The sequence below is a fragment of the Lacerta agilis genome, chromosome 2 (genome assembly GCF_009819535.1).
Source record: "Lacerta agilis isolate rLacAgi1 chromosome 2, rLacAgi1.pri, whole genome shotgun sequence".
NCBI classification, from domain to species: Eukaryota; Metazoa; Chordata; class Lepidosauria; order Squamata; family Lacertidae; genus Lacerta; species Lacerta agilis.
The window spans coordinates 57,137,205-57,150,285 of record NC_046313.1 but is presented as its reverse complement, the minus strand read 5'-3'; the positions used below and the strand labels follow the sequence as shown (position 1 = coordinate 57,150,285).

At 42.6% G+C, this 13,081-nt stretch overlaps 1 protein-coding gene across 2 annotated transcripts; it reads right to left on the bottom strand.

Moving 5' to 3' along the window:
- Nucleotides 1-1,484: 1,484 nt before the first annotated feature.
- On the bottom strand, nt 1,485-9,826 carry WNT8A (Wnt family member 8A). 2 transcript variants are annotated; one of them, XM_033140178.1, is made up of 6 exons: nt 9,766-9,826; nt 8,152-8,185; nt 7,785-7,923; nt 6,003-6,128; nt 5,533-5,675; nt 1,485-2,089 (listed from the first exon to the last, which is right to left on the bottom strand). In XM_033140178.1, exons 2-6 carry the CDS (start codon nt 8,164-8,166, stop codon nt 1,520-1,522), a joined length of 993 nt encoding a protein of 330 aa, XP_032996069.1. In that variant the 5' UTR covers nt 8,167-8,185; nt 9,766-9,826; the 3' UTR covers nt 1,485-1,519. The 2 variants fall into 2 exon arrangements, with proteins under 2 accessions (XP_032996069.1, XP_032996068.1); XM_033140177.1 differs by lacking the exon at nt 9,766-9,826 and adding an exon at nt 8,303-8,860.
- Nucleotides 9,827-13,081: the final 3,255 nt, after the last annotated feature.

Here is a 13,081-nt window from a genome sequence, read left to right as displayed (position 1 = left end):
TCTATATGTGAACCTTTTTCTATGAGATTGTTTTCCGTATGAAATTAATGTTTTTGGTAAGAAGAGATATTCTGCCATGTGAACCTCAACACCACACTCAGTGTGAAGTGGTTTAGTATGTATTTCCACCCACCACCTCAGGGAGAACTAGCGACTCTAAATTCTTCACATCAAAAAGTGCATATGTTTCACATTTTTAAATATATATATATTTACAATCCATGCACATGCAGCATTACAAAGAAGCTGCCTCTTTAACACTTTCCTGTGAATTTCATTAGATACATTCAAGAATAAACACGGGATTCAGACAACCCATATTTCCCCATCAAGTGTCATTTTGGTGGAATTTGCATGCAACTGGGTTGCCTGAAGGGGTGAGATACATACATTGTAAACATGCAATAACTTGCACCTGCAAAAACCTACCTTGTTGAAAACACAATGGCCATTAAGTCCCTATTGCTTAAGATCCCACATAACTTAATTCCATCGTGATCTCATCATGTGGTGGGTGTGAAAATCACTGTGCAACAGCTCACACATTCAGATTTCCATACACACAAGCAGCTGTACTACTGCAACCACATGAGAAAATACTAATGGGAACCAGGCTGCACACAAGAGAACCATCAGGCATTTCCATAATAATGACAGATGATTTCCCCTGACTTTGTAAACCAGACCTGGGAAAATTTGTTTTACAAATTTAGCTTTGACAATATTGAAATATCGACTTCATACCTTTGCATTTGTTACTTCTAAAAAAGAAGGCTTTTCAACCAGAAAGAGACAATAAAGTGACTACAAGTGCACTTACAGCTACTTAACTATGAAGCTTTAGAAGTAAACTGGAAAACCATGGAAGTATACAGGAAGCATACAGGTAACTTGCATCTTACGCTTACTTACGCGATCGCAGCTTTGTTTGGGGAGGGAGGGGGATAAATAAATAAATAAATAAATGGAGAGCAGCAGAAACCCACTCTCCATTTATATATTCCCCTCACCCCACCTGTGCAAAGCTGTGATCCCCAGCTTTCGGAAGGCAACGTGAGGGCTCTCAGGCTTTGGCTCTCACTGGGCTTTGGGAAGGTGGAGGGAGGGCTCTAGGTCCCTGCCAGAGCCCTCACACGCCCTCCACCTTGCGGGGGGGGGCCTGGTTCTGGGGGTTCCTAGTTTTATTATTTTTTGCTCGTGGATTCCTGGAACATATGGGATACGTGGCTATCTTATCCCAACAGCCTGTCCCCCTAAAGCACCAGAGAAAAGTTAAAACACTCAAAAATCCCAGTTTCCAGCCTGAACCACAGATCCCATAGCACAAATACATTGAATGAGTACCAGTTTGGTTCCAAATATTGGTCAAATTGAAGATGTGTCCAGAATAATAGGGAAAAGGGACTTGGGTGAGCATAATCCAAATATACAAAGCTTTTTTGGATACTCCAAGTAAAAAAATATGCCTGAAATGTGGTGATCTTTCAACAGTTCGCTGGAAGGCAGTCATAGGTAGTAATTAGACAGCTCCTGATTTGCGTCCTTTGTTTCGCCTCCGAGTGTTATTGGAGGAAGAGCTGTCTCGTCTAGAGCAGTAATGTTTGGTGACTACTTCTTTGCACTGTTCACATTTCACGGTGCAACACCAGATGAACTTGCAGTTGCAGTTGGTGACTGTTTCTGTCTGCCTAGCCTCAGTTTTCAGCCCACACTCTGCACAGAGCCTTTTACAGCTCCGCTTCTCCCACTGGGACAGGTTTGTACCGCCTTGCAAGCACTCTCGTCCTTCAGTGCCGCGGAGGCCCAAGGTCATGTTTTTGACGCAGTAGTCAGAAGAGTCTTCCAAGTAGACAAGTTCACCAGCTAGCAGGGTGCTGAAGGTCTCGAGTGTGACTCCACGACTGTCTGCACTGTTTGCCGCTCTCATTCTCTTCTTGTCTGTCTCCAGCTTCTGAGCCTGGCGGTATTTGATCTTCAGGTAATTTCCAGTCTCTCGGAAATCTGAAAGCTGGAGCCAACAGGTTTGGATGCTGCAGCTCCCTGAGACCCCGTGACATTTGCAAACCTTCTTCATGGTTGCTTTTACAGCCTTGGGTGAGAGACAGGAGAACAATTAAGAACACCAAGTCTGGAATGAGCCTGAGAAATGTGCCCTCTGTGCCCACCCCACAGTTCCATACTGATGTAAATTGCAAGGGGCAGAGAGAGGATGTGGGCCATAACATTCAGTGAGACACAGAGAAGAGAAGCACCAGGCAAGGCAGCTGTAATAGTGGCCATCTTCATTTGCCCTTAGCAGGAGGAGCCAACAGGTGCCCTCCGGATGTTCCTGGACTCCAGCTCCCATCATTCCTGGCTGTGGCTGATGGGGAGTCAAATAACATCTGGAGGACACCTTATTGCAAGCAAAAGAGGACAGGGCTCCCACACACAGTGCTTTTTTCAGGGGACACTCAAGGGTACGCAATACTAGCACCTCTTTTTTGTTATTAAAACGTATAGCACTTACTTTAACAACTTCATAGTGAGTACTGGGACCTATTTTTCTAGAAAAAAAGCACTGCTCACACTTTTAAAAGTTGTGTAGGAGAGGGAATTTAGGCAGGTATAAAGTGCATGATAAACAACAACTGTCTTCCTTCCCATCAGGGCTTAATTTACCCAGAATGCCCCTAGACCCCAATATAGTAGCAATTCTGGATAAATTAAGTTAATAGCACCTGCTACCTGTGCAAAATGTGCTTCCATTTATAGCCCTAGGTTTAGCACCATGATGTTAAAAGCTTTTAATATTTATTTCTTAATAAAGGAAGCTGGTGACTGGTGATAACCATGTTGGGCCCACCATGATGCATGCCAACACCGGGCCTCGGTGATCGAGATTTGGAATAATGCTTTCAGAAGCTTCCCTACATCTTAAAAGTTATCAGCTCTCATTCAGTATTTATTTTCCAGGAACTAAATTTCCTACTTATGTGGAGTTGTTCTAGATGGAAGCAGCATGCCATCCAATCTAATGCATGTTCCTCAAAATCATTCCTCTGTGTTCAGTGGGGCTTACTCCCTGGTAGGTGTGCATAGAATTGCAGCTTGAATTTTCATTCCAGAAGATACTCAAGACTGGCAAGTTTCTATCAGGAATGTATAGCATGCTAGTCCTTTGCCTAAGAGGTTAAACCTCAGTGCACCCAAAAATGTGCTTAACAGAACAAACTGTTTAAAGTCATGTTATATATAAACAGAGATTAAACCAGAAATTTGCTGCTTTCAAATTTCAGTTGCATCACACTAATCAAACAGAACTGATCACCCTTGTGTAAAAACATTCCTTTGTTTTGAAGCAGAGTGAGGCGGCAGCATGATGAGGCTTGTCCAAGGCCACTAGGTTGAACCACGACCAGAGAGCCTAGAACAGAAAACTGATCCACCTAACAGAGAACAGGCAACAATTTTGCTCACCCAATTACGCGTCTGTGAGCCATATGGATAGAAGCAAAGTGTATATTTTTGTTTTTTGTTTTTTGTTTGTCTGAGAAATTGGTCAGTTTTCTACCCTAGGTGGGGTTGCCTGTCTCCTGAAGGAGCAGTTTTGGGGTGCTTCTGCATCCAGCTCTGTTGCTGGAGGCACAGGTAGCCTCAGTGGCTAGAAGTGCCATTTACCAACTGCAGCTGGTTCAACAGCTATGGCCATTCCTGGAGCAGGAAAGCCTTGCCACAGTAGTTCATGCATTGGTTACTTCAATGCACTCTACTGCATTACTGCAATGCACTCTATGTGGGGCTCCCCTCGTGCTCAATCCGGAAGCTGCAGTTAGTGCAGAATGCCGCAGCATGACTGCTGACAGGAGTGAGACCTTGTCAACATAGAACACCTGTGCTCAGAGTTCATCACTGGTTACCAATTTGCTGCCAGGCCAAGTTCAAGGTGTTACTCTTAGTCAGTGCTTTTTTTCTGGGGGGATGCAGGGGTACGGACATCCCTAAACATTTTGTGAATCTTAAGTTTGGCCTCATTGAGGGGCAGTTTTTCAATATGAGTAGGAAAATGAGAGTACCCCTAAACATTTTTATAAGAAAAAAAGCACTGCTCTTAGTATATAAAACTCTTAACAACTTGGAACCAGTTTACCTATGAGATCACCTTACCATACCTATGCCCACTTGGCCGCTTCAGCCAAATTGGCACTACTACAGGTGGGAGAAAAGCAATGACAAACCTAGACAGCATCTTAAAAAGCAGAGATGACCTTGCCAACAAAGGTCCGTATAGTTAAAGCTATGGTTTTCCCAGTAGTGATGTATGGAAGTAAGAGCTGGACCATAAAGAAGGCTGATCACCGAAGAATTTATGCTTTTGAATTATGGTGCTGGAGGAGACTCTTGAGAGTCCCATGGACTGCAAGAAGATCAAACCTATCCATTCTGAAGGAAATCAGCCCTGAGTGCTCACTGGAAGGACAGATCCTGAAGCTGAGGCTCCAATACTTTGGCCACCTCATGAGAAGAGAAGACTCCCTGGAAAAGACCCTGGTGTTGGGAAAGATTGAGGGCACTAGGAAAAGGGGACGGCAGAGGATGAGATGGTTGGACAGTGTTCTCGGAGCTACCAACATGAGTTTGACCAAACTGCGGGAGGCACTGGAAGATAGGAGTGCCTGGCATGCTCTGGTCCATGGGGTATAGCTGTCAACTTTCCCTTTTTGGGGGGAAATTCCCTTATTCCAGCGCCGTTTCCAAATGCAAAAAAAAAAAAGGAAGGTTGACAGCTCTGCCATGGGGTCATGAAGAGTCGGACACGACTAAAAGACCAAACAACAACACAGGTGCCACATAATAGCTGTTCCACATTTGTAAGAACTTGACTGCTCAGTGTGGTAGCACCTACAGTGTGGAACTCCCTGCCTATTGAGACCTGTACTCTTTTTGTTGCTTGCTAAAAACATTCCTATTTAGACAAAGCAATCCAGAAGCTTAAAAAACGAGGTGATTTTAATCTGTTTTAGTATTTTAACTTTGGTATGTTTTAAAGTAGGGTTGTACATTTTTCTTGATTTTACTGTTTCTAGTTTTTGTCAACTGCCCTGAGGGTGTGGCTTTTTTTTACAATCAAGCGGTGTATCAATTTTATGGAATAAATAAATAAATAAATATTTTACTGCTATTTCCTTGATGCAACCGAATACAAATGAATACAACTGTAAGGGGTTTTTGTTTTTCTAAAGTAACACATTGAAGGTGATAGTTTCTCCATCCTGCTTAAAACAATCAGGTGTGCCTCATTTCTCTTTCAGAAAAAAAGAAGTAGGTAAAATTAATCAGGAATTCACCCTGAAGGCCTGATAAGGTGACTCTGCCCGCATTCAATGTTGAGCAACCCTTATTTCCAGTCAGTCCATGAAATCAGTGAGTCAGTCAGCTTATTCAGAAAAGGACAGCCTGAAGGGGCAATTCTGAGGTCACTCTTCTCTTTGGCCATTTACACATTCTAAAAGAAGTATTTTTCAAATGAAGACTACATATTTTCGCACTTACCAGTCTCCCTGCCTCATTATTGTGCAAATTCATTGAAGCTCTGGTATCATGCGCTGTCTCCAAAGCATCCACAAATTTTTTGGAGATTCTTTCACCAAATTCTACATTGTCACTGCAGCCTCCCCAAACCCATCCTTTTCCACCTGGGGGGACAAAAATAACATCATTAGCAAACTCTTCTGGTATGAATCTTCCAACAGAAGTGGGTTTGAGCACATGGAGGTATCACAGAAGAAACAGGGAAAGGGGTAGTAGCCAGGTTTGGACTGGGATGAAAGTAGGGGCTAAGAAATATATATTAATTATAATTTAGTTTGAATTGTATCTTTCATGCTACTGGGAAGCCAGACTTAGCAACCAAAAACAGCTAGCACAAAGCGTGTAGATGGAGATTCTGACACCTAGAAGTGTGAAAAGCAAAGCAATAATGAACTAATTCCAGAATTATGCCCACCAAGATGAGGTCTCACCTGCATGTCCCTTTCTTGAGTTATCGCAGCCACAGTTTTCAAATTCTCCCATGCTGCAGTTCCTGGTAAGAGTGTACATTACGCCAGCTGAGCTAATGGCATGAACAAAAGACGTCTCCCTGGTAGCTGAAAGAAGAACCAGTCAGCGTCAGGAGGGGCGGGGGAGGCAAAAATTGTCCACCACATTTCTTCTTCTACTCTTTCGTGGTCTCTAGATCCCTTTTATAAATCCACTATAACATGAGCATTGATATATAATACATTGCACTAAGCATTAGGTCAGGTTTTATCTTCCTGCACTAAACGTGGTCTGTGTATCACTAGCAACAGAGCATGATGGAATATATACAATCATTTTAACACAGAAGCAAAAAAGTCTATGATCACAACTTTTATATCCCAGCTATTAGGCTGGTAAACTATCTTGCTTTAGAGTTATATCTTACAAAGTTGTCGTGCCTGTTTGGTGAAAGTACAGAGAAGGTACTGTTCTAAAAGATCTTGGGAAATTAAGCTGCTGCTGCTGCTGCTAATATTTATTTATTTCACAGGTTTATATACTGCTTTATAGTTAAAAGCTACAGAAGCAGTGTGCAATATGATAAAATACCAAAGATACAGACTCAAACTAAAAACAATAAAACCACTCTTAAACAAAAATGTCTTAAACAAAAATGTAGCCACCTAAATATGAAGATACTGTACAGTACTAGCCACTTCAGCTGGTAATTATTTTCAGAAAGCTGGAGCTGGAACACTATATACCCTATTTCTTATAAAAACTAAGGGTACCTCTGGGGCATTTGGTACTCGAAGCAGTTCATGTATTCCTATATTACTGTTGAAGCTTCAATCCTATAGCTTCTTATCTTGGAGTACATCTCATTGAATTCAATGGGATGTACTTCTGAGTATATTGGCATAGAATTGCACCCATCCATTTAATGTATTATTGAATTTATATCCCACCCCTCCTCCTAAAGTAGTCCAGGGTGGCAAACACATGGGCCTTAAAACAGTATGTTAAAACTAAAATGACATACATTATAAAATGAAATAACAATAAATAATAAAATATCAGAAATCATCTAAAAACACAGCAGTTTTTGTTTTGTTTTGTTTTGCTCTTCTTATTCTGGAGCTGGATTCCTTCCATTTGCATTTTGTAAGCTAGTTTGACATTTTCCCCCCAAACAAAATAAATAGGAAAAGAGATTGTAACTTTAAAATAAATACATATGTTCTTGGGTAAAACCAATGTGTTGTTTTTTGAGGGGGAGAGGTCTCTTAGGAAAAAGTACCCCCTGGTCTGGAAGCACTTTCACTGTTATTCAGTGGTGGTGGAAATGAAAGCCAGCTTGGTGGGTACCGTATAATGGTTAGACTGAGGCAAGAGCTGAAGAAACTTTACTTCAAATTTCCACTCAGCCATAAAGCTCACTGGGTGATCTTTGGTCAGTTGCTCACTTTCAGTCTAACCTACCTCACAAGGTTGTTGTTGTTGTTGTTGTTGTTGTGAAAGGTAAAAGGAGTGCAAGAGAATTTTGTGCCCCAGCCTTATCTCCTTAGAAGAAGGGTGGGATGAGACGCAATAAATGATAATTTATTCATTAAAAAAACAAAACAACTCTGAATGTGTTCCAAAAGCATTTTTGTCTGTCCATTTCTTCACACATTCCAGGATCAAAGCCTGACATTGCCCACATTTCCGCATTAGAAGTTGCCCACCACAGAACCCAGACAGACCTGTCTGTAGGAAAGGACATGCTGAAATCCACTTACCACTTCTCAGCTTATTGTGAGTGGAGAGTTGCAGGGTGCTCTCGGGACAATTCCAGCGCTCCCAGGCAAACTGGTGCTTACACTCTTCAATTCCACGTAGGGCACCAGCAGCGACACTGGACGAATATGTCAAATATGCCTTTAACAGACAAAAAAAAGGGTGAAGTGAGGTGTTTATTTTCTCTCTTAAAAAAAAAAAGCAAAACCCAAACATCATTGAAAAAGCTGGTTTCTATCCAGTTCCCCTCCATTCTGCACAAGGAATTGTATGTAGCTTTGTAGCAGCAGATGTGGTTACTTCATTCAAGCAGACTACGTTGAAAGCTATTTAAACTCACAATATTGAAAAGGGGTGGGTGTGAATTACCTGGGTTCCTGACATCAAAAAGTTGTTCACGGACCTGAAGGAGGGAAAGAGAGAAAAACAACAATAAAACACCTCATTGAACAGAATTTTAAGGACATCGTTTTTGAAGTGGGTGAGAACCACCTAGTAGCAGTGAGGCTTGAGCTCCTACCATGCTGATATCCTGAAGATCTCTCCGTAAATTCCAATAACAGTAAGGATGGCAAAGGTGCCCCTCTTCATGGTGACTCTCTATTCCACGAGCAGATCCAAAAAGCTTTCCCCCCCAGACAACATAGGCTTTTGCTAGATTAGAGCGGGGAGGAGGACACACAGCTAAAATCCTTTTTTTCTATGCCAAATGAGAGATAATCCAGAATAAAGAAAGTTACAGCAACCAAAATCCCAAGTTATTTATAAGATGAGCTCCTGAAGGGCGTCTATTTGCTGCCCAATGATAAAAGAGCTTCTGATCCAATGGTTGAAAAGATAGCAAAAGGAACCGCCTGATGGTGCACTTCAAAAGGCCGGGAGGCAATTGCCATCTGAATCTCTGTAGTGATTCTGATGAAGGGCAAACTTGCCTAACAATAGAGAACTTTTAATTCAATTAAGGGAGCTTTTGACTTTAGCTGAGGTGCACTTGCTTTCTCTTTTAAAACAAACAAACACCTCCCCTTCCTTAGCCAAGGTCTCTCACCACCATCTCTTCTGCCATTCCCCAAAAATCAGGATCTATTACTGTATTTTATTTTTTTATTTTTTCTCTCTCTGGGGGAAAAATGGCTACGATGCTTGATGCTTCCAATGAAGTCCCAATAGCCATTGCAGGAGCCATCCCAGAATTAATGAGCTGTGGATTTGGCCATAGACTTGAGGTTTCAGCTAGGATTTTTTTTTTAAAAAAAATAAACCACACCAAGCAGCAGCAGATTCTAAGGCTTAGAACATTCAAAAGTATCAGTACCAGCTTTGGCCAGGCGCTTTGGCAACCCTGCTTTTACTCAATTAGTTTCTCCTCAGCATGCAGTAGTTTAAGGTGACAGATTCCTTCCAGAAAATAAAAGCTAGTGATTGTACTTTTTTGCACAAAAGCCCATCCATTCCTTATAACTTGACTTTGGACAAGCAGAATAGAGACCCTGGCAGTTTCAGGGAATCTTCCCTTGCATACAAGCATCTAAAGCAGAAGTGACTGGGAATTGTCAATGGACTTTTCTCTAGCATATGCAAAAGGAAAGGATTTATTAAGCTCATCATGCAATAGATTAGCTTTCCAGCTGCCACAGAACACTGTCTTCTGGGCCTTTGGAAAACTGTGAGTGGGAGCATCATTTGGTATTGGGGGGAAATTCATTTTAGAGTGGAAGCCTATGCATGTTTGCTCAGAAGCAAGTGCTCCTTTGTTCAGTGGATCTTACTCCTGAAATACTATTTAGTGAAAAGCTTAGGGACAATCTGCTTTTCTGAGTATTTTGCAGGATAAATCCCGTTTTTGGCTCCCTACGCCAGTATAACTATGATAAAGTTCACCTCTGTTCTCCACCAGACATGATTTGTATGAGACGCAATGTGCATCCTATAGTTAAGGCAATATTCATTTGATTTTATAAAAACAATTAATATTTCATTCACCTGTTTATTTTCTTAATCAATCTGTGAGGCAGATGACTTTAATTCCCACTTTACAGATGAAAAAATGATACCGATAATTATTTTTCCAAGATAACCTACCGCGCTAATGACAGCTGGGATATGAACCCAGGACTAGTACCACTTGGCTGAACTCCTAAAACAATTTACTCCGGAATAACATAACAAAACTCCATTAAATAACTCCAGAAAAAGTAGTTTGAGTATCTGCAATTAAACTTGTTCTCAAGGAATCTCTCTGTAAAAAAAAAAAAAAGGTACAACTTTTAGGAAACAGAAGATACCACTTCTCTTAATATGAAACCAGCCATGAAGCTCATTGGGTGATCTTGGACCAGTCAGTATCTCTCAGCTTAACCTACCTCACAGGATTGTTGTGAGGTAAAATGGGAAGGAGGGGAACTATGTATACCACCTTGACCTTCTTGGAGGACAGGTGGGATATAAATATGAAAACATACATATACACATACACAGAGTGTAAAATTCCTTGCCTATGAAACAAGGCATCACTGAAACATTTCACCAGCTGTTTTGGTAGCCAGTTCCATATTGCAGCATAAGCCAGTGTTTTTCAACCACTGTTCCGCGGCACACTAGTGTGCCGCGAGATGTTGCCTGGTGTGCCGTGGGAAAAACGTCCCGGCCGTTGTTGTTGCCTTCCTTCAGCCAATCAGGGTCAGCCCGCGCGTTTGTACAGAGAGCCGAAAAGAGACGCCCGCCTTGCCCCAGCAGCGCCGAGGCTACACTGCACTGCATTGCACGGCCCTGGACGCGGCAGCCGGGCCGGCCGCCTCAAAAGCGCCTCCCTCCCTCCTTCGCCCTCCCGCCGGCCAATCGTCAGCGCCCTCCGGCCTGCCGGAGTTCCCCGCCTCCTCGGCTGTTGGCGTGGCCCTGAAGGGGTCCTGCGCGCTGCGCGCCGCGCGCCCCTTGTCGCGAGTGGGGTTCCGAGGCCAATGTAGGTGCGCGCATCTTAGAAGTGGGAGGGGGTGGAAAGAGCGGGCCGGAGATGAGGAGGAGGGAGCCGGCGGTGGGCGTGGGTGGGGGCTTGGAAATGGCGCACGCGAGGCGGAGGCCGGGGGGGGGGGAGAGATAGAGTACCAAATCGGATGCAAAACCGCATCTATAACCTCTCAAGGGAAATGTTTCCCAAAGAGTAGTCATCTCCAACCTACATAAATTAAGAATTCTTTTGCTGTTTGGAGGAAATAACAAGCCTGGCTCCTTTCAGCTGGGTGAGAGCACTTTGCTAATAAATGATGAATAATTAGGATGTGTAGGTTTCCTTTTGCATTTATTTTGCACTTGCTGGTTCAACCTCTTTGAACTTCCCAAAGCACAAGATCATCACAAAAAAGGGAAACACCACATTGGCTGGGCTCTCAAGTGTGGCATGGCAGTTAATTATATCATGTCAGGATGTTCAGGAGCTTCTCCACTCATGTCTTTGTCACAAAAAGTCACTCAGGTACAAGACTAGAGTCCCTCAGACCTTACTTGGGGCTGGACTATATTTTGAAAAAATATGAACAAATTCCTATGTCCCACAAATAACCCAGAGATGCATTTTAAATAAAAGGACAGGTTCCAATTCTGTAAAAACACGCTGATTCCTGGACCATCCGCGGGCAGCATTTAGAAGGTGATTGGGCCACATCCGACCCCCGGGTCTTAGTTTGGGGACCCCTGCTCTTAAGTCCAAGAATTATAAAATACTTTCTTTGTGTTTATTTGATTCCTATTCAAGAGAATTACTTGATATATAGTCAATATAGGCACAGAGTTAAATTATTTAACATTTTCTAATGGTGGTGTGCCTCGTGATTTTTTTCATGAAATAAGTGTGCCTTTGCCCCAAAAAGGTTGAAAAACACTGGCATAAGCCACATGGCCAGGGCAGGCCCAGGGCTCCTTCCCTCTGAAAGACAATTCCCCCTTGACTCCCAAGTTTATTAGCAAGCAATAGAAGGAACTTATCATCACCCAAGATCATGTGAAAGGGAAACCTGGAGCCAGTCTGGCAAAGCTGCAAACAAACATTTGCAACCAGAGGATTAAAACAGTGGGCTAGTGAGAATGTAATGAATGCAAAATACCTCTTAATGAGCCCAGAGCTTTCACAGAGTGAATGTATTCCTGCAGGGAAGACAAAACTCTGGCTGGAGTCACTCTCTTAATCATTAACATCCTGGGAAGATAGCTCTCCTTCCAGAGAGCCCAGGAAAGGGCCTCTGTTTATAATAAAGAGCTTGATGGGAACATGGCTGGCGAACCTGAAGAGGGTTTTCGCATAAAAGTAATTATTTAGCACCTTCAAAAAAAGTCGTTTTCAAAGTCTGAAATCTTTATCTATCTAATCTTTATGCTCTGTTTGTGTTCGTCCATTGCATTTGCCAAAAACAATTACCTAATCACTAAGTACTTGGATAGTAAATTGTGTCAGAAATTCATAGCTGCAGGCGCATTCTGATAATATATCTTTATGAAGACTTAAGACTTCTAAATTAGGTGCATAGGAAATTTCTGTAGATAAATCCAGACCCATTGGACCATTTATCTTAGTACTCAGTCTCAGTCTACATCAAGGGTTGAGAACTTATGACCCTCAATATGTTGCTGGACTCCAATTCCCATCAAGCACACCCACCATGGCCATTGTGGTACCCAGCATCAGAAGGGCCACATGTTCAACTGAATATTCCTGCATTGCAGGGGGTTGGACTAGATGATCCTCGGGGTCCCTTCCAACTCTACAATTCTATGATTCCCCAGTGCTGTGTAAGAACCTGAACCCAAGAATTCAAGGAAGCTCAGCATGTTCGGGTCTGATCAGTACCTGGATGGTTGACGACCATGAAACACCATGTATGCTGCCTAGATTTCCATTGCAAAAGAAAGGCAAGGTATAAACCGTAATAAACTGAGAAGACTAGCAATAATGCAGACATTCTTCATCGCCTGAAGCCAGGTAAGTTTTGCAGAGTGTCAGATTTCATTGGAAACCCATCAATCCTGATTGCATTTCACAGACTGTTCAACATCAGTCAGACACTTTCATTGGAATGTAGCTGACTCCTCTGATAAAAATATTAACTGTTTTTGGTAAATTAATCTAGTTGCATTCTGAGCTTTTCACAGCCCTGCGGTGATGAAGTGATTAGCAGCAATGGGAAGCCCTTGGAGGGAAAGGATGGTTTGTTTTTGGTAGTGAAGAGGGAGCCCACCTCTCATTCTCACAATAAGCATGGAGGGAAATAGTGGAGGCGTCAACTATTGAATTTCTTCCAGTGGTGCAGCA